The following is a 20,919-nucleotide window of genomic DNA, read 5'->3' on the forward strand; positions in this document are numbered from 1 at the left end:
ATTGATAACAGCATTTAAAGGGTTAACAGTCACGATCAGCATAAGTGCTGACTGCAGCAGTTGCCACCAGCAGGTGTAAGCTGTAAGAAACAGCTAGCACCTACAATGCCGCAGCAGGAAAAAAAGGAAAGAATGGACATGCTGCGGCTGGCGAATCCGCTTCCGCCGGCGTTGCCACAACAGACTTGCCGTCCCGCGTGGTTGAGATTTCTCAAAAATCTCATCCACATGGCTGGCTAAGCTCAGGATTAGCGGCCGCAGGCGGATTTGCCACGGCAAAATTCCAGATGGAATTTCCACGGCAAATCCGCCCGGTGTGAACCCAGCCTTACTGCTGCCCATCAGTCATTTTGTCTACCTAGGATGTCTGTAATCCTGGTTTCCCGTAGAAGGCTGCAGCTGCTACATTGTATCTACTGTAGTTCTGTGAAGTGTTTACTGTGCAAACAACAGGCTGTCATGTATGATGGAGGCGAGCAGCAGCTGCAGGCCTTCCACAGGACTAACATCTTCATCGAGTATCCATCCGTCGCTGTGTTCTGGGGGGACGCCGGGTGATGAACTGTCTGATTGAGTGACAGCTTCACTGACCGAAGTGTAAGATGAGAGAGCAGCTGTTTCAGACCAGTCAAATGTCACAATTTCATATAGGAAAAGGAGCAGAAAACAAATCCTATACAGCACAATCTAGCTTCTATGATGTATCTAGGGAAGAACACTTGCTGCACCATTAACACTTGGACTTCCGATGCTATAAGAGGGCGATCTTATAACATTATGGCATAGGGTGCAATACGGTACATGTATAAATCTAGAATACATACAGAAGTAGACTTTAACTAAGAAACATTTATTTTCAGTGTAGACCTATTGAAACAATGATTTACAGTCTTATACTAATCACTTAGTAGTTGCTAAATACAGTAAAAATTAGCCCTTTTATACAACATAGTAAACCTATGGCAGGAATCAGTGAGCACATTGCATCGTTCTCTGAGCATTTCCAATTGTACAGATGTCGGACATTTCAATTAAAAAATAATACCAACTCTTAGCAGCCGTATTCACCAGAAAGAAACCCATTAGTTCACAAGTAAATAGAGATAAAACGGTGCATGAAATTAGGAATTCGTGGCCAGTTTCTTCTAGAAACAGCACCACTCTTGACCATAGGTTGTGTTCGGAATTGCAACTTGGCTCCTTTCAGGTGGAGGGGCTTGGCTGCATTATCAGACACGACCTACGTAAAATAATAGCACTGCTTCTAGAAGAAAGCAACTTTAAAATAATCATATGCAACTCTGTTTCACTGAAGCAATAAAAGTTAAATTTAAACACTGGAACCACTTTAAACATTTGGTATAATTACCCAGAATTCCAAATTACACATATATTATTGGAATTACTTCTGTGGGATTGGTAGCAATTTAGGTAAATCAAGCAAGGCAACTGCAGAGAAATCAAATTCCCATTCCTGCCTCCTTGCAAAATACAGGTGGCAATCTTCTACCCTATAGTTTTGGAATATAGTCAGCAGTGTAGAGACCTTAACTAAAAAAACAAAGTACACAAATAAGCATCAAAATACTCCCCATAAAACAGCCATTTAGTACCACCTATACTGCCCATACATAAAGTATTCTAATACCAAGCCCCTGCAGAAAAAAAAATGATGTACCTAACGGTTTTGTTTTACATTGAATTTTCCTTCTAATGCATTTAGAAAGCCTCATACTTGGTTTACAGGCTCTCCTACATAAAAGTTTTTGGCTTTGGGGTGTTCCCAGCAATGATCAGCTGCTCTCTCTCTCTCATGAATGTGTACAAGCTCATATTCCCCTCCCCCTTTCAGAGGCTATGTAGCATAACCCAACCCACTTAACACCAGACAGCTATTTCTACATTCTCTCTGAGCAGCCCGTGGTCAGAGTAGAAAATTCACCCAAAGTGAATTAAAAACCTCTGTAATAGTAGTTTTCGCTTCTCTGCTCTCTGTCCTCCTGATCTCCTTAATCATACAACCCATTGTAATAGTTCAGTGTATAGGCAGTGAATGCACCTTCACAACAGGGGTGCAGGCTAGCAGAGGAGATGCAGGTTTACTCTGACCGTTTTCTAACACATTTCAGTCCTCCAGCCTGCAGTGCCTAGAAAAACAAATTACCAAAGGTCTTCACTTCTAAATACACACCGATTGGGGAAAAAAGTGCAAAAAAGGTGTACACAGCCTTTAAGAGTCCACATAATACCGCAATTCAATTCCCAAATACCATCACCATACACAATGTAATACTAAGTGTTAAGGTAATTTTAATCTAAATTGATTCAAAAGGCAACATCTCCAGATGCCTGGAGCAATGAAATGATAAATGGGGGTTCAAAAGGCGGTGACGGTGTTATTGCCCAAATCCCTGATGGTCACTGGCAAAGAAGGAGTTAATCGCTAAACCCCTCCTGGTCTAGGGCAGTGAAGGTATTAATTGTCCTGGATGGTATGGTGGTTAAAGTGGCCACACTGCTTCTCTGCCTACCTGATAGACTATGGATGCATGCTAATGCACAGTGTGCAAGACATTACATGCTGCTCTGATTGGTCAGCACTGCTCACATGTTCAGACTGGCCAATCAAAGCAACATGTAGTGTTTTAGACCAATACAAAATATTGCATAGTGTGTACCAAGTAGTTCAAGAAGTAGTATAGCCACCTCGGTTTGTCCAGGACCAGAGGGTTGCTTTAAATACCTAGTGTCCTTTTTATTTCCAATGAACAAAGCCAGCCTGCCCAAATACTGAAGCCGACCATAGAGAGAGATTTTTCCGTGTTACTACTGGTGTCTCATGCATAGGGAACGGCCTGCTAAAAAATGGTGGCACTGGATAACTGCCCATGGACAAAGCCAACTGCAATAGGCCCTCTGCCACCGCATTCCACTGACAGTACCGATTCCAGAGAATAGAAATTCCCGGGGACTGCCCTACAATTCCAGTAATAGATTTGTATTAGATTTCAAGCACATGGGGAAGTCATTCAAACACATTTATCCCCCGGTGGGAACTAGTGACAGCACACAGGCGTTCAGTGTAGGAAACGTCCTTTCAATGGCAATTACTGTAAACTGATTTAATGTTTAACCAAAAATATAGAACAAACATCTACGACATAAACCATAAAATTAGTATCACTAAAATGTATTAAGGGAAAAAAAGACGACTTTGCTTGACTATGCTCACAATATTTTGCACTTCACGGGCTTAACATAATTATGCAACACAGAGGTTTACCATTTTCACAGTTAGAAAAAAAAAACAAAAAAAACTCACTTCAGCAATATGGAATAGCACCAAGAACAATAGATGTATTGTGATATTCAGGCTATATCCACACAGGACATCATTGGAACAGCAGAGAGTATGTAGTGGATTTTGGTACAGATCACACGCAGATTTCCCACAGATTTCCCCCCCCCTCATCCACAGCATGATTGGACTATTTGTGGATTTTTTTTTCACTATTTGATAAAAGACTCATCCACAGAACTCCTACTGAACTGTCATACAGGATTCCACTGCATTTACGCCCCATGTGAACAAACCCTAAGGCCTCATGTCCACGGACAAAAGAAGAATTAAAATCTGCAGCGAATTTTAACTCTTCTCCCAGCACGCGGATCCGCATCTCATAGGGATGCATTGACCACCCGTGGGTAGATAAATACCCGTGGATGATCAATAAAAGTGATTTTTTTAAAAATGGAGCATGAAAAAATCTGGACCATGCTCCATTTTCGTGCGGGTCTCCCGCGGGCTTCTATTGAAGCCTATGGAAGCCGTCCGGATCCGCGGGAGACCAAAATCGGAATTTACTCACCTGCTCCGGATCTTCCCTTCGCCGCGGCTTCATCTTCACTCCGTCGCGGCCGGATCTTTTTTCTTCGGGACGGCGCATACGCGGGGCACGCAACCGACGTGCCCTGCGCATCCGCCGGGCCGAAGAAAGAAGATCCGGCCGCGATGGAGAGAAAATGAAGTCGCGGCGAAGGGAAGATCCGGAGCGGGCGAGAGGTGAGTTAATTCTTATTTTTATGCCTCATGTCCGCGGGGCAGGAGGGACCCGCTACGGATTCTACATGGAGAATCCGTAGCGGGCCTGATTTTCCCCGTGGACATGAGGCCTCAGGGTATATGCACACGGCCAATTCCACCTCTAAAATAGCATGAAAATCTGCAGCTTTCTGCCACGGTTTTTGGCGCTGAATCCACACGCAGAATTGGTCCAGTGAATGGGCAAAATGCACATACAGAATTCAGAAGTGGAAAGCAGTGTTTCTGCACCAAGAAATGACATGTCAGTTCTACATGCAGCAACACATTTTTCCGCTTCAGAAATCCACATGTGGATTTTGCCCATTGATAGGGCAAATTCTTTGTCAGGACGGTGTAAAAAAATGCATCAAAAAGACAGATTTTCAGACTTTTTTGGCATCAGAATTTACATGGAAAAATCCGTGTAAGGTATGTTCAGACGTTGCAGAAATGCTGCAGATTCACATGCTATGGGGGCACAGGCGTAACCTGAAGCTGCTGGGACCTGATGGAAAGCCTGTAACAGAGCTCCACCTATAATGCTTTGTCCATAGTACTGGGCTCCCTATATGGAGAAAAGAGGCCTTATGGGCCCCTAAGGCTCCTGGGCCCGGGTGCAACCGCATCCCCTATAGTTACGCCCCTGGCTGGGGAACATCTGCAGCAAACATTGACTTTTTTGATTTCAAATCACACTGCAGATTTTCAGAGCAGATTTCACCTCTTCAAATGAAGGAGCGAAACCTGTCAAAATCCATGCAGATCCACACTAAAAGCCACAGCCGATTCTCTGCTACGTGTGAGATTAGAGAATAAAAGGCTTCCATCATTGAAAAACAGCCCCACTTTTGTATACAGTCAATTGCATTCACTTGATTGGGTCTAGTTGCAACTACAACCCACAGACAAAAGTGGCGCTGTTGGTGAAAGACAGAAGTCCCTTTTTTCAAGTCTCATAAATGCTCTTAAATGACAAATTAACCCTATTTATGTACGTATACAATCGCCTGCCATAACCGACTGTGGAATGGGCCATTCTGTAAAAACAATCCAATTATTCATTAGCATGGAACCTGCAAACTAAAATGGACATATAAGAAACCTTTACCACATATCAGATGAAGAGAATGTGTAGTCAATACATAGTTTGGTTCAGATTTTAACCCTTTCGCTGCCAGAGGTTTCAGAAGTTTTTTTTTCTTTTTAAAACACTTGACATGCTCAAAAAACCTGAATTATAAAATAAAAAAAACATGTGACAACCCATCTAGTTTCGGAATTTAGTCACCATATGGTAAGAATGTCACCAGTACTTAATACTTAGGGGCACCTTCAGTTTATTTTCCATCAAATTGAAAGGTTTGGCAAAAAATGCACAACAAATAGTGTTTGTGACTAAAAGACTGACCCAAGCAGAGCCCGAGACACACAGGGCAGATTTATGAAACAGTCTAAGAAAAACTAACTTTGTTGCCCATAGCAACCAATCATTGTTCTGGTTTCATTTCCAAAGAGCACTTCAAGCTGAGCTGTGATTGGTTGCTATGGGCAACATTTTTTCTCTTGTCCACGGGCAAAATGTGATTTAAAATCCGCAGCGGATCTCCCGCGCGCGGATCCGCACCCCATAGGGATGCATTGACCACCCGCGGGTAGATAAATACCCGCGGATCGTCAATAAAAGGCATTTAAAAAAAAATGGAGCATGAAAAAATCTGGACCATGCTCCATTTTCATGCGGGTCTCCCGCGGGGTCGGCTCCCGCGGGCTTCTATTGAAGCCTATGGAAGCCGTCCGGATCCGCGGGAGACCAAAAATAGGAATTTAAAAGAATTACTCACCCGGAGCGGACGCTGAAGTCTTCTCTTCCTCACGGCCGCATCTTCCTTGCTTCGGCTCGGCGGATGTGCCCGGCGCATGCGCGCGGCACGTCGACGACGTGCCGGCGACGTGCCGCCGGCGTCAGGGATTCATCCGCCGGCCGAAAATGAAGATCCGGCCGTGAGGAAGAGCCGCCCGCTACGGACAGGTAAATACTTTTAAATTTCTATTTTCGGCGCTCATGTCCGCGGGGCAGGAGGGACCCGCTGCAGATTCTACATGTAGAATCTGCAGCGGATCTGATTTTCCCCGTGGACATGAGGCCTAGACTGTTTCATACATCTGCCCCATAGTAAATCCTAAAATTAAGAGTTCATGTGCCTCCATCTACACGCACACCCGTGTACAAAATCAGCAAAGCAGAAGAGACCAAAAATCTTTCTAGTGGTAAACATTCAGGTTACTGAATGGACAAGTGGTAATATTAGGCACAGGGAACTAGATGTGCAGGTGCTCATATCCTCCACCCTAAAGCAGAGGAAAAAAAATATATAATCAGAGAGCCTATAACCTCTGTAGGGGATAAGATGGGTGAACAAAACTTCCTGTACCGCCCCCGGGGGGCATCGGACTGTAAGGGGGAGACGCTAGTGGCTGGTTGTGATCTTCCTTCCTATTCTTTTTGACAACTATCACCACATATCTTACATTTTCCTTACATATATATGGAAAAAAATATCTTTTAATCTTGCTCTCAGAATATTTCAGCCATGGAGCATTACAAAAACTATGCTTGCGGGAATTAAAAAGATACCAAGATTTTACGTACGCCCTAGGCAATAAAGGGTTAAAACACCCCATGAGGAATTGTAATACAGTTCCAATAGCTTAAGGCTAGGACTCCACAATAAACATTAAAAAAAGGAGGGTGGTGGTAACAACCAAATGAGATTTTTGCAACTTTTTGCTTAAAAACTGTGCAGGTCACAGTAAGGCCGCATGCACACGGCCTGGTCGGATTCCAGCTGCGAGATATCAGACCCTGTGCCGGCCAGTGACCCCGCGTACCTGTCTCGGAAGCCCTGCATATGTCCTGGCTGGCGCGCCACCGCACATGTGCAGTGCAGAGAATGACGCACAGTCGATGACGCGGATTTCGAAATTGACATTTCGGAATCGCCACGGGACGGACGGTTTCCATTGACTGCAATGGAAGCAGTCCATGCGAGTCTCGCACAAAAATAGAGCATGCTGCGATTACTACTTGTGTACAGAATTCGCGGTGGGCGTCTGACTGAATTTCACAGCAAAAATCCGTCCGTGCACATTAGGTCTAAGGGTGGTGACACAACTGCGTTGGGGATTCCGCTTTCCTGCTCCGCTCGGCTGAATGGTTCCGTATTTGAGAAGAACCCAACAGCACTGGACGCCCCCAACTTACTATAATGGGATTCGCCCACTTTCTGCCCAGCTGCCAGTATTTTGGACAGAAGAAAAAGTGCTGCATGTAGCGCTCTTTCTTCCAGAATTTTCAGCGAGATCTGTGACTGAACCTTTGTCTGGAGGTTCCGACGGAGATGTGAAATCAGCCTAATGCTGCAATTTTCCCATGAAATGTGGGTGACTCTGTGTCACCATGGGCACATAGCCAAATTATTTTGTCCACTAGAAAAGATTTCGGTGCAACTGAAATGTATCCATAATGGATAAATTATCTTCACATCTAGGACCCTCTTTGCGCCTTAGTGTCCCCCCCCATTGTGAGACTGTGCATTAATCTAATGTCGGGTAAATGATGCCTGACACTCGTCTCCGCATGTACTCGCTCCTGTGCTGTTACACAGGAGCGAGCATTGCTGGCTCGCTCACGGAGCAGCCAGCAGTGGGCTGGGACAGCTGGAGGAGATTTCACTCCTCGCTTTCTCCCGTCCCTCTTCCTTCACTTAACACAGCAGCCGTTCAGTACTGAACAGCTGCTGTTTACACTGAACGCTCATAGTTCAGGACTTATGCAGCCAGCGATACTCCCTCCTGTGCAGCAGCACGGGAGCGAGTACACACAGGAACGAGTGTCGGGCACTGTTTGCCATAAGACATGCGCCTTATGTAAATGGGCCTTTAGCTGTGAGTTATTAGCCACCATTGGGACGTTTGTGTATTTGTACGAAAATGGATCCTATTTCCACAGCCGCAATATCATTTCAAACTTACCTGTAAAATACAACTAGAGATATACAGAATAGATACCTGTGAGTACTGCAGTTAATCCTATATACCCTTCCAGTCAAGCACTAGTTTCATGTGTCCCTGAGTTTACACTGTTGGAGATTACGCTCAAAACGAAGGGAAAAAAAAAACAAAAAAACAATAGGCTAAAAAATTTTGTAATGCCCAGTACATTTACATAATTTTCTGCACAGTTATCTAAGGCATAGCATGTCCTTGTTACCTATTTCACATACAGACTAGATTCTTAATATTCCTGCATGCCGTGGACTCAAATATCTCTTTTTTCCATCCATGCGGACACATTAGCCGGAGAAATACTATATGGACAACTGGATAGCAGACGGGACTCTACAACTACCCAAGTCCTGGAAGCAGGGAAATGCCACTTGTTTGATGGGATCAGTCAGACCAGTCATTCTCATCAAACTCTGAATCATCTTCAGAGTCGCTGTACTCCACGGCAATGCGTCTGGACAGAATGGTCGCTACGTCATTTCCAACTGGCTCCCTCTTGGCTTCCTGCTCGCGCTGTTCTTGTACCTTTTTCAACTGGATTCCTGCATAACAAACACAAACAGTGAGATCCCAAATCACTGCACAACAACGGCACCATCGCGATCGTCACGCTTTGCGCAAAACAATATTATCTGTAAAAGCACTATAATCCTAATACTGGGGCTGACGGCAACTGTCACTCGTGAGTCGCTGGAAAAAAACACTGCATTATTTCAACGTTTCCCTACAGGGCAAGTGCGCAAATCATAGAAATTCTAACATGGTCAGAACCCTTGTGATCGATGCGAGTTACCTGGGACTTTTTCGCCTTCATAGGGAATTACCGAAGTCATGTGTGATATACATCAAATTTTACAGCGACATGTAATGCAACGAGATTTTGCATAGAACACCCTTTTCAAGTATTTCATGTTGGGGAGCGCCACTTATCAAAAGGCAGCATTTATGCCGGTCACTGTTAGACTATTAAAACAAGTCTTATAACGACCGATACCCTAAGGCCGCCTGCAGACAGGCGGAAATTCCACGACGAGATTTCCCGTGGAATTTCCGCCCCTGGAAGCTGCCATAGGATTGCGTTAACAAACGCAATCCTAAGCAGACGGACGCGATTTGGCCGCGCGAAATCTCACGTGGCAAACAAATCTCGGCTTGCTCTATTTCTGTGCGGGGCTCGCCGAGGCCCACACTGAAACGTCACTCACCGGCCGCCGATTCCGCTCTGCGCATGCGCCGGCTGCCCGGCAGCCGGCACATGAAAGAGAGGCGAGTGCCCGCACTGCTCTCTGCAGACGCTTGGGTCGGGTCCCGCTGCGAGAATTCTCGCAGCCGGATCCGATCCGGCCGTCTGCAGGCGGCCTTACCCTTCCTGACCCATGTCATAGGCCTCTCACTAGCCAAGCCAGAAACCTACTGCACATTGATGAGGGCCAAAAACCCCAAATAGGATTTCTGGCTTTGGCTTACAATTTCCAGTTATTGTTATAAGACTTAGTATAAAGTCTAACATTGACTTGTAGGAATGCTGCCTTCCAATAGGTGGCGCTGCAAAGGTATTGTTCCTTCTTTCCATTTGCATACTTCCCAAGGGAGCATGGACAGCCTTAGAAGTCTCCTCACACACCTTGTAGGTGCTCTCTCCAAGGAGAAATGATACCTTTCTAGACTTCCATCTTGGAGGTAATGGGGGTCAGCATTATTTTCTCAAAAAATGCTGTTCCTTCCAGAAATTTGTATTTATCCCTTTGTATTTCTTTAACACCCCTCCCCCCTTTTATATTGCATAGAGGCTTACGTGTTCGTCAGCCAACCTTAACACGTCTCAGCAGTAATCCAATGTATTCTCTTAAAACCTCTACTTAATCCAACCTAATTGTAGCCTTCTGCTATCATACTCTTTGATTGCTTCCATGTTTTTGCTCCCACAACCCTACACTATACGTCTTTACGTATACAGGTTTCAGTGCATTCTGTTCCTCCCTGAAGGGAGATGTTCTAGAAGTTCTCCAAAGAGAACAGGGAACTGAGTGAGAAAAACTAGAAGCTGAGCCAGCATTAGAACCCAGCAAACTCAGGCAGGTGGGGTCTGGGGTGTCCATTGAGGGGTGGGATCACTCCGGTCTTCATTCTTTTAAATTACCTATACCCATGTCTTTGGGATATTAAGGCGCTCTCTGTCACACAAGTGGCGTGATTATGTCATCGCACCACCTGCGTTGGACTGCAAAATCCTGGATAGAAGAGACCAATACAGAGAAGAAGGACATTGTGTAAGCATGAGAGAGGAAAGTTTATTATTTTACTGCCAGTTTAGAACAGAGCCTATAAATGACTCCTGGATCACAACGGGGCCTATAAATTACTAATGGAAGACATTTTGACTCTGTCACCCAAAGGCCCATGTAAAGCTGAAGCTAGACCTGACTTGAAAGTATAAGGAATAAAAATATATAGGGACAAACAGTTCCTAAATGCATGAACATAGCCTTATGCAGGAATAACAAAGAAGCTATTGTACCTATATTAAAGCGCTAAAGGGGTTAGCTAGGATCAAAGCTATCCTCCATCCACAAACTAAAGGAGAGGTTTCAAGTCGGTAGGGGTCCAACCACTAGGAGCCCCACTGATCTCAAAAAAGCGTAGGTCAAGCATGCACACCACCGTTCCAGGCATTTCGATTGGAACTGCTGGAAATAGCTAAATTCAAACTTTAGACTATCTCCTGCAGTCCCATTGAAATGCTGTGCATGCGCACTGCCACTACATACAATTCAATGTGGCTGCCCCATTCACATGGAAGCTTCAGGACACCCATTCTTGGGAGCAGTGGGGGGTCCCATTGGATAGAGGATGACTTCTAATCCTGGCACACCCCCGTTAACATACTAGAACGCCTTCTCCAGAGCACTTTTCACATGGCTTTCACCCACACACCATATCCTGTCGGCATAAAGTCTGATTTATCTGTATTCCAAGTTAAATTTAGTTAAGCTGAGAGGTCGAGGTTTGAGGTTGTAATAGAAGAGCTACAATGCACTTGGTTACTTGAAAGTGGCCTCCAGGAACGTACAACAGGATGGGCTAAGCATGTTCTATCAACGGACTCACCCATCCTAATAGCGGAGAGGAGATCACTACGAGCGTCGCTTGTCAGGCCAAGGAGATGAGCACCATCAAGACGTTTTGCTTCTAACACTTTGACAAAGTGCATTGGAGATGAAGAGAGAGACAGAGCGGATGAAGGTGGTCCTGGTGGTGGAGGAGGTGGCCCAGTAATAGCAGAAACAATGACCCCGCCTGGAGGTGGAGAAGCTGCATATGGAGACCCAGACAACGGCCCTCCAGGGGATCCAGGGACTGGGTGCTGAAGTGGACTAACAAAAGCAGTTTGAGCTGAAGGGATGACTGGCGGAGGTGGGGGTGGTGATCCAGTGGGATAATATTCCATCATCTGTGGTGGCAGAACCCGCCTGAGAAAAGATTTAAGATAAATTAGCTGTTATTTCCCATTTCTTAACTAAGCTTTCAGCCATAGGTCTCTAACACACTTTCTGATTTGGGAATGTGTACGGTCTGTGTTCATCCACAGACAGAATACTGACCCATTATAGCCTAAGAGGCTACATACATGGAGTTTATTGTATATTGGACAGCACATGCTGTTCGATGCAAGTTGCGCCCAAAACAGGAATAAAAAGTAATCAAAAACTCGTAAATACCTCGGAATGGTATCATTAAAAACTACAAGTCATTCAGCAAAAAACAAAGCACTCCTAACTCTAGCCACAGAGAAAATAAAAATGCTATGGTCTTGGGATATGGTGATGCAGTTTTTTTTTTTTACACAAAAAAGTGTTTATATTGTGCAAAAATTGAAAAACATAAAACTTATATAAATTTGGTATTGATCTTTAACACTTAGGCATCTCCAAGAGTTTTTTGAGATGGATATTTTGAAGAGGAGGCCGATTTTTGCATGTTGGTTATACTGACAAGTTACCGTATTTTTCGCTTTATAAGACGCACTTTTTCTGCCTCCAAAGCGGGGGGGGGGGGGGAAGTTCCTGCGTCTTATAAAGCGAATGTGGCGAAAAATCGTTCCGATTGCCATTTTTAGCGCAATCGCGAATTTAACGCGCGGACGCGATTTGGCGCGATTGCACGTTAAATTCGCGATCTCGTGAACAAATGTGCGATCAGTTAGAAGATTTCTCTCCTCCTGTCAAAAAAAAAAAAAAAAAACAGTACTCACCTCCCCCGGCGTTCTGCGGCGCTGCTGCAGGCTGTCGCTCCCTCCTGGTCCCCGGCAGAGCATTGCTTTCTGGACGCAGGGCTTGAAATCCCCACCTCCAGAAAGCTAATACTGTGATTCACTAACACACGCCGTCAGCCAATCACAGCCATTCAATGACATCATTGAATGGCTGTGATTGGCTAACACACGTGCGCCTTCAGCCAATCAAAGTATTAGCTTTCTGGAGGTGGGGATTTCAAGCCCTGCGTCCAGAAAGCAATGCTCTGCCGGGGACCAGGAGGGAGCGACAACCTGCAGCAGCGCCGCAGAACGCCGGGGGGAGGTGAGTACTGATTTTTTTCCCCCTATTTTCCCGCTCTAAAACGGGGGTGCGTCTTATAGACCGGTGCGTCTTATAAGGCGAAAAATATGGTATGTCTTTTTTATACACGTTTTATAGGTCCTGTGAGACCTTTTTGAGTTTTGTATGTCTTGTAATCTATCTTATTGAAAATTTCAATAAAAAAGGACTGAACATAACAATTATGATAATATCAAATTTAAAGGGGTTGTCCCGCGCCGAAACGGGTTTTTTTTTTTTTTCAACCCCCCCCCCGTTCGGCGCGAGACAACCCCGATGCAGGGAAGTAAAGAAAGTTTACCGGAGCGCTTACCTTAATCCCCGCGCTCCGGTGACTTCAATACTTACCGCTGAAGATGGCCGCCGGGATCTTCTCCCTCCGTGGACCGCAGCTCTTCTGTGCGGTCCATTGCCGATTCCAGCCTCCTGATTGGCTGGAATCGGCACGTGACGGGGCGGAGCTACACGGAGCCGCTCTCTGGCACGAGCGGCTCCATAGAAGACTGCTGAAGACCCGGACTGCGCAAGCGCGGCTAATTTGGCCATCGGAGGCCAAAAATTAGTCGGCACCATGGAGACGAGGACGCTAGCAACGGAGCAGGTAAGTAAAAAACTTTTTATAACTTCTGTATGGCTCATAATTAATGCACAATGTACATTACAAAGTGCATTATTATGGCCATACAGAAGTGTATAGACCCACTTGCTGCCGCGGGACAACCCCTTTAACGATCTGAAGAATAAAGTTAACATATTCATACCACATGGTGAACGCTGCAAAAATAAATCCCAAAACACAATGTTTTTTTTCCCCATTGTTGCCCAGGAAGAAAAATTAGTGAAAAATTAGTGAATACGTTGCATGTATCCAAAATTGGTTCCTAGAAAAACTAAAACTTGTCACGCAAAATAAAAGATCTCACATAGCTATATTGATGAAATAAAGAAACAGGTTATGGCCGCTGGAACACAAAAGGAGAAAGGATTTTCATATTTTCAAGGCTGAAATTAGTTTCATCACTCTGGCGTTTAAAACGAACTTAAGGGAGTTATGCAGGCAGTAGCAGCCAGGATACACAGGGGGCCGAGCAGTGCTTCCGCGCCAATCCTGATGTATCGCACCGACCGCTTCCTGGATAACCCCTCTAAAACGACTGAGGTATGAGCAAAATATTTTACATGAAAGAGGAGATCAAAATCTACAATTAAAAATAAAAATAACATTGGAAAAACATTCCCAAAAATGGCAATGTGACCGTTAGTGGGTTAAAACAGATCAGTAGCATAAAGGAGCATTACCGGCACTCAGCAGAAGTTAGGGGAGGTGGATGCGGCCCATCTATAGTTGACGGTGGTGGTGGCGGGGGTGGTTGTTGCGGTCTACTCAACGTCCCATGTCTTAGTGTGCCAGTTGAAGATCTATAATCGTGTTCATGGACTTGACTAGTGCCTATATGATGCAGTGACTCTCCAGACCCAACATACGTTGGGGTCATGGGATGTTGATGCATGGAGTGGTTTGGGGTTGCAGGGTAGGAGTATTCTGTCAAATCAGAAACATGAGACCTTCGGAAAGGAGAAGAAAAAAAAAAATAGTTAGACCCCGCTAAATCACAGATTACTTAATGTATGAGCCAATCACAATTCCACTCTATATTGGTTAAAGAAAAACAAAACCTGAGAAAAGTCATTTAGCATTGTATGTAAAATACGACACCACATTTGGAGCCTTTTAGTCAAATTAATTCATTTAGTAAACTCCAAGACATGCCAAAACTACAAGGTAGTAAACAATGATGGAGATATATATATATATATATATATATATATATATATATATATATATATATATATATATATATACACATACATACACACACACTACAGACTTTCAGGGATGAATCGACTGGGTTACAGCATATGCCATGCGTTTCAAAAAAAATTCCCATAGGAAATCAAAGTCACTGGTATCTCTTAAGGGGATTCCCTGTCAATGTGGCATGGCAGCTTGCTAGGAAGGATAAAACTGAATTAAAGAGAGCTCCGTTAGCACCACCACTAAGCCATCTGTATATACTGTGTAGCCCTAACTCTCCCCATCGTGCTTTACGCTGGCTATACACTTGGAGATATCATACAGTCATTGTCCATGAGTTAAAGAAGTCACTGCTCTCCGCCTTGATCTATGACCTGGGCTGGGCATTTGTGGTTTAGAAACAACTTTGCAAGTAAGAACAACTGCACCCAACTTCAACTGTACAAAAAAAAAAAATCAACATGTTATTGACTTTCCATAAAAACTGCAAAGAAAGTAAAAAAAACTGGTCTAAAATGTCCTTTTTCAGCAGTCTGAAAACTATATGTATGGCCAGCTTTAGGGAACATCTCACTGATGCCAATAGAGGCGCTATCCCAAGATTTAAACTAATTTCCTATCATATGGATTGGGGCTAAGTGTCCTGATAGGTGGGGGTCTAACTTCTAGGACTCCCACGGATTACAAGAATGGAGACCCTGCATCTAACAAGTCCCTCTCCCCTTTATGTCTTGGGCTAACCTCTCTAAGCAGCGATTTAGACAATGCTGATGGAATAAAACCTGAGAATGTTGATTATAAAAGTAGCCAAAATTAATTGGATTAAAAACGTGTTATTGATCACTATGGGGCAGTTTTATAAAAGGTACATAACTATAATAAAAAGCAAACACTAGTGATCTGTAACAATACATCAGATCAGAGGAAGACTGACAAACCGCTTATTAGATTACATATAAAGGACTACTTTATTACTTTCTATACATGGCTCACAATTACCGGTGACTAGTATCCCACTCCCGTTACATGTGCAGTTAGAAAGTAAGGGGCCCTATGCTGTCCGCATCCGCCTCTTTATCAGATTACAGTGGATTTTATAAATCCCCCTTTTTCTGCAAACCATGCAAGTAACACCAGCACACCACAGGCAGAGGCACGTTCAAAGCAATAGAATAAATGTAACTAACCCTTCTTTTATTTTGTCTCCAGCTGAGTTTCCCTGGAAGAGCCTGAACCACCATGTTACTAGATATTCAATCCTTCCATATTATATTATAGCTGTTCCTGTAGCTGCTGTTCCACTTACCAGATACGACCACTTTTAGGTCAGACCCGTGCTCAATTCTTCAATGCTAAATTACATGGCCCTTTTTCAAATAATGTCTAGTCCACTTTAAAGAGATTATAATGGAAATGCCATAAGCGCAAAGTAAAAAAAGAATGTGTCACTAGAACAGCCACATTGTCGAAATCAAGATTTTGCGTTAAAATTGCCATGCTGCTAAATGCTGCGATTTTCACTGAGCCTTATGATACTCTAACACTTCCTGGTCTGTAGCGATCACTTCTCAGTATTCATGTCATTATCGTCACAGGCAGGATTACAATGAAAGGTGACATCTATTTGTAACACAACAATAATGTACATTCACTTCAATGTAAGAGTTACAACATTATTCTGGGCCACTGCACAGTAGACAATGTTGAGTCTTCCAGCAGGCTGCAGTTCCTTCACAACAGCTGTTCAGTTGGGGAACTAGGGTCAGATTCCCCCAATCCGATACTAATCTGTCAAGATTAAAAATTTTAGCGATCTTTTTGCATAAAGTGTTAATGGACACTAATGACCATTAACACTTTATCATCTTCATTTGCATATAAATGGGCCTCCAGGAGCTGTTTGCAGAGAAAAATAGAGAAAAGTGGGATGTTGGCAGCCTTGGCCCTTCACTGCCCTCAGATTTGTTTCAATTTAGCCGAGAGTGAGTGATTCAATACAGAGTAGCTACAAAGTTTTGCAACCGCAAATCAGAGACCCTTGCGCATGCATTCAACTTTTTATCTGAAACACTCCTGCTCCTAGGGTCCACGCAAAAATGAATATATGGACAGTCTTCTCTTTTAGGACCCCTTTCAGGGAAAAAAAAGGCAAAAAAAAAAAAAAAAAAAAAAGTACAAACACAAAACATAATGAATTGGGCCCAAAAGGTGAGCCCATGCTTTACTGACATAAAATAAATAACAGCATATTATTTATATTACAATGCGTCTTGGGTCATGGAAAAATAACCATTACAAAGCATTACTTTTTAAGTCATTTTAGAAAGAATTTTTAAAAAGTTAAAAGGATATATAATGAAATGCATTATAAAAGTGATCTGAGTGATGGATCAGTCATTTGATAATAATTGCAATTTCAAACAGCACAGTGCAATACTGAGCTTTTGCTGAGTAGATTGGACAAAGACAGAGTTAAAGACAGACCTAGTGTCCGGGGACATGGATCCCTCAGAAGACGCTGCTTGGTAGACATTTGGAGACAGCCTGCTGTCAGGCCTGAGCTCTTTGTCATAGGCCATTATATTCCACTCCTGACGCCTGTTCCTGGCTTTCCTGACTTTTTTCACTTCACGAGTTGTGCCGTCGACGCGCTTTTGTTCCTGGCACAGGAAAATGAAATGGGTTAATCTGATAATCTGTTTCTGCAAATAAACGTTAGCCAATTATATAAACAAAAAGTAAGAAACTTTCATGGTTTACTCCAAGGGCATTAAAAAAATAAATTAATTAAAAAATAAAAATTGACCCTGGCCATATGATGATCGCATAGGTGCAGAACTTGTTGCAGTGTAACGACTCGGTGCGTGCACTGCCCCCGCAGGGCGCCACTGCTCGGGGGACACACTGCCCCGCCGCAGGGCGCCACCACTCGGGGGGGAGGGGGGGGGAGAGACACACTGCCCCGCCGCAGGGCGCCACCACTCGGGGGACACACTGCCCCGCCGCAGGGCGCCACCACTCGGGGGACACACTGCCCCGCCGCAGGGCGCCACCACTCGGGGGACACACTGCCCCGCCGCAGGGCGCCACCACTCGGGGGACACACTGCCCCGCCGCAGGGCGCCACCACTCGGGGGACACACTGCCCCGCCGCAGGGCGCCACCACTCGGCGCACACGCGCACACTGCCCCCCTGCAGAGTGCTATCACTGAGATAGACTAATATAATTAAAAGCTTTATTTTGAACTTCCAGCCAAAGATAGTCATGGTGTAATGGGGCCCTATTCAAAATTTTGCTATGGCTACTTGTTAAGCCCTTAAAACCAGCTTGCCTCTTGCCTAACTTTGGTAAGGTTCGTTCGCACGTAAAAGGCGTTTTCTGCCACATCATTATCAAAGCATGTAAATAACAGGCCATTTACAAGTAAAGATTGTCGCTTAAAACGAAGGAAAATGCATGATCATAGTTACATCTAAATACAAGCCATTGCGCACTTTTTATTCGCTTTGTCGCTCAGTTTCAGCCTGCATAAAAACCATCGCCGGCGCACTAACTTTCTGTTACTTTTAAACAGTTCCCACTCAGTGTTTCACATGGGAACGTGAAGCACTGAACGAAAAGTGAACAATTCTCAACGATGATCTGCCAGTTTAAAAATATTCTGCGCAAGCAACTTCGGACAAATTAGCGGTGATGTCACTCGCTCGTTGAAACGGAAATCGCCCCGTGTAAAGACCTTAGTCTAGTAACCTGCTACAAGGACGGTATACTAAAGGTTTACCTCCATGCATCCTTCAGCTTCCTGTTCAGAAACAAAAATCAGTAGAACCCAGAAGGGAAAAAGCGCCGATACCACCACCATTACCTTCTGCCGCCTCTTCTCCTTTCTTTTATCTTCTGTGTCTTGTAACATCTTTTCCTTCCAAAGGTCAAAGAAATAAGAAGGATCAGTGTAAAATTTCAAGCCATCCTTTCTGTCATCCCTGAGAGCAAAAAGGGAGAAAATGCATAAACGTAAATTTAAAAACTTCCAGGAGAAAACACCAACAATAAAAAATACTTCATGTCTTATTAAACAGGGTGTCTCAAAAGTATGGAAACGCCCAAATAAAATGAAAGTGGTTTGGCAGGCAAGCTGTGAGGGAAAGGATGAACCTGTTGGCCATGTCCCCAACAGGACAGCCATTTTGAATACATCATCTTTAATTTAACTCTGATTTTTCAACGGGAAGGTAGGTGTGTGATATATCAAACCGGTAGAGAATTTCACTAGAAAAAAATGGTGGGTTTCATCTTACCAACGATGTTAAGATGTTCTCAGGTTAACACTGATTTTTTTTCATTACAGGCAGTGTGGGTGATGACGTTGTCTTCAAGCAGAACATGTTGAGATGGTCCATATGGCAGGTGAATGAAGCACATGCGTTGTTGCAGAGGATTCCAACCAACGTCACCCAACCAGACCTCCCATGACCCACTGTGCAGTTGCTAGGAGACAGATTTGGCAAGAAGTTTGGCAACTTCAGATAAATCCTCATTTTCCATATAAGGTGCTCTTCAGTGATGTAATCCATTCTGCAAATTCTAACAGTCTGGGCGGTCCTGCGTGACGATGCCAGTTATGCATAGGAAAAGAAAAATTGCTACATGGGGGCATGGCTAACTTCACATTCTTGAGACAGAGGAGTGTTACATTGTGGGTTCTTGCTGAATGAGGCCAGAACAGCGGTTGCTTCTGTTTCATCAGTAACTGTTTTTGGCCAATCAGCCAAATACTTGGGAAAGAAGTTTGGCCACTGCACTGTGGGTAAAGGGAATTCTGGTTGTGTGGCATTGATTGAAATCTGCAGGGATGACATGTGCTTTTCGTTCACTTGACCTAAGCTCAACAGGTTCAGCTTGACATAATGTCGTCATTCACATTCCCTGTAATCTAGCCACTGTGCTTACATGGGAATGAATAACGTTATGTTCAAAGGAAGCACACAATTGTTTTTTTGGTGAAATTCTCTGCCACTTTGATATATCACACACCTACCTTCCCATCAAGAAAATCAGAGTTGAAACCAAGGCGGCTGCATTCAAAATGGCCGTCATATTGATGACATGCTTAACAGGTTTACCTCTTCTCCCGCAGATTGCATGAAAAACTGGATCACTGCCTGCCAAACAGTTTTCATTCAATGTGGGCGGTTTCACACTTTTGAGACACCCTGTCCTATTTTTTACTATCTATATCATACTTTTATAAATTAGTGAAATAATTGCAGGAAAGGAAATCCCTTTTAATCCTGCAGGTTTTTGAAACATTATATACACTGATGGCAGACAGAGATAACTAATTGGTATATCATCGATATTTATTGTCTGAAAACCCCTTTAGGTCCCTTACCTGTAAGGTGAGAGTATATTAAGTGGAGGTGGCTTATCACAGGTGTTGTATATGTCAGTGATCGGATGGGGAATGCTATTCTTGGAGACAACTTGCTGGTCTTGGATGGTTGAACTCTTGAAAGCTTTTCGCATATTAATATCTTGTAGGGAAACTAGAATTGAAGCACCAAAAGTAAAAAAAAAATTAAATTAAATTAAATAAGACATGGCTCCAAAAGAAAAAAGTACAGATATTCAGTAACTGTCAGGGTAAGATGAAATGTTGCCACATCCATGGCATCCAATTACTGGGCGGTGGGAGGAACAATACAATCGGGCACTGCAAGGGTCTCTACATCCCCATTTAGCTTCCTACAAATAAACCATAACCAGTAGTTCAAGGGCAGATATATACTTCAAAGGCGTTGATGCAGCCATCTAGCAGACAACGGTAAACACATTAGAAGGGGTTGTGCCAAGTTATAAAGTCACCCTCTATCTACAGGAATTTTAGGATTGGTGGAGGCCCGAGCGCTTGGACTCCTGCTGAGCCCGACAATGGAGTCCTGAAGGCCCCTGCATAAATAGAGCAGTGGGATCCCATTGCATGGCCCAACTCCAATTATTTCAGTTGGACTGCCGAAAATTGCAGTGGGAATGCCAGAGATTATGTCAGTGCAGCATACATGTGAGCCCTCTGCACCATTCATGGACCCCCATTCTTAGAATCGGTGGAAATACCAGTGGTCAGACTCCCAGTGATCAAAAAATTGTTCCTGTGGATAAGGTATTACGTTATAACTTTGGCACAACCCCTTAAAATTGTTTTTTTTTCCCTCAAAAAATGCTAACGCCACTGCAGTTTTAGACACAGTTTTTAGAGCAGAGCCAGAAGTGAATCCAGCAAGGAAGAGAAGGTTAAGACCTTCCTTTATCATTTCGATTCACTCTTAATCCAGTTCTCACACCGGTATGAGAAACTAC

At 43.9% G+C, this 20,919-nt stretch overlaps 1 protein-coding gene across 1 annotated transcript in view; it reads right to left on the minus strand.

Moving 5' to 3' along the window:
• Window positions 1-6,186: 6,186 nt before the first annotated feature.
• WASF3 (WASP family member 3) overlaps window positions 6,187-20,919 on the minus strand; it is a 56,628-nt gene continuing 41,895 nt past the window's right edge. Inside the window, exons 4-9 of the mRNA XM_066583406.1 lie at window positions 19,955-20,108; window positions 18,428-18,545; window positions 17,045-17,220; window positions 14,044-14,310; window positions 11,258-11,619; window positions 6,187-8,691 (exon numbers count right to left, since the gene is read on the minus strand). Of these exons, the coding sequence (XP_066439503.1) occupies window positions 8,534-8,691; window positions 11,258-11,619; window positions 14,044-14,310; window positions 17,045-17,220; window positions 18,428-18,545; window positions 19,955-20,108 (1,235 nt within the window). The 3' untranslated portion in view covers window positions 6,187-8,533. The remainder of the gene's footprint in view (window positions 8,692-11,257; window positions 11,620-14,043; window positions 14,311-17,044; window positions 17,221-18,427; window positions 18,546-19,954; window positions 20,109-20,919) is intronic.

Source organism: Eleutherodactylus coqui, chromosome 1, assembly GCF_035609145.1.
Source record: "Eleutherodactylus coqui strain aEleCoq1 chromosome 1, aEleCoq1.hap1, whole genome shotgun sequence".
Taxonomy (NCBI): domain Eukaryota; kingdom Metazoa; phylum Chordata; class Amphibia; order Anura; family Eleutherodactylidae; genus Eleutherodactylus; species Eleutherodactylus coqui.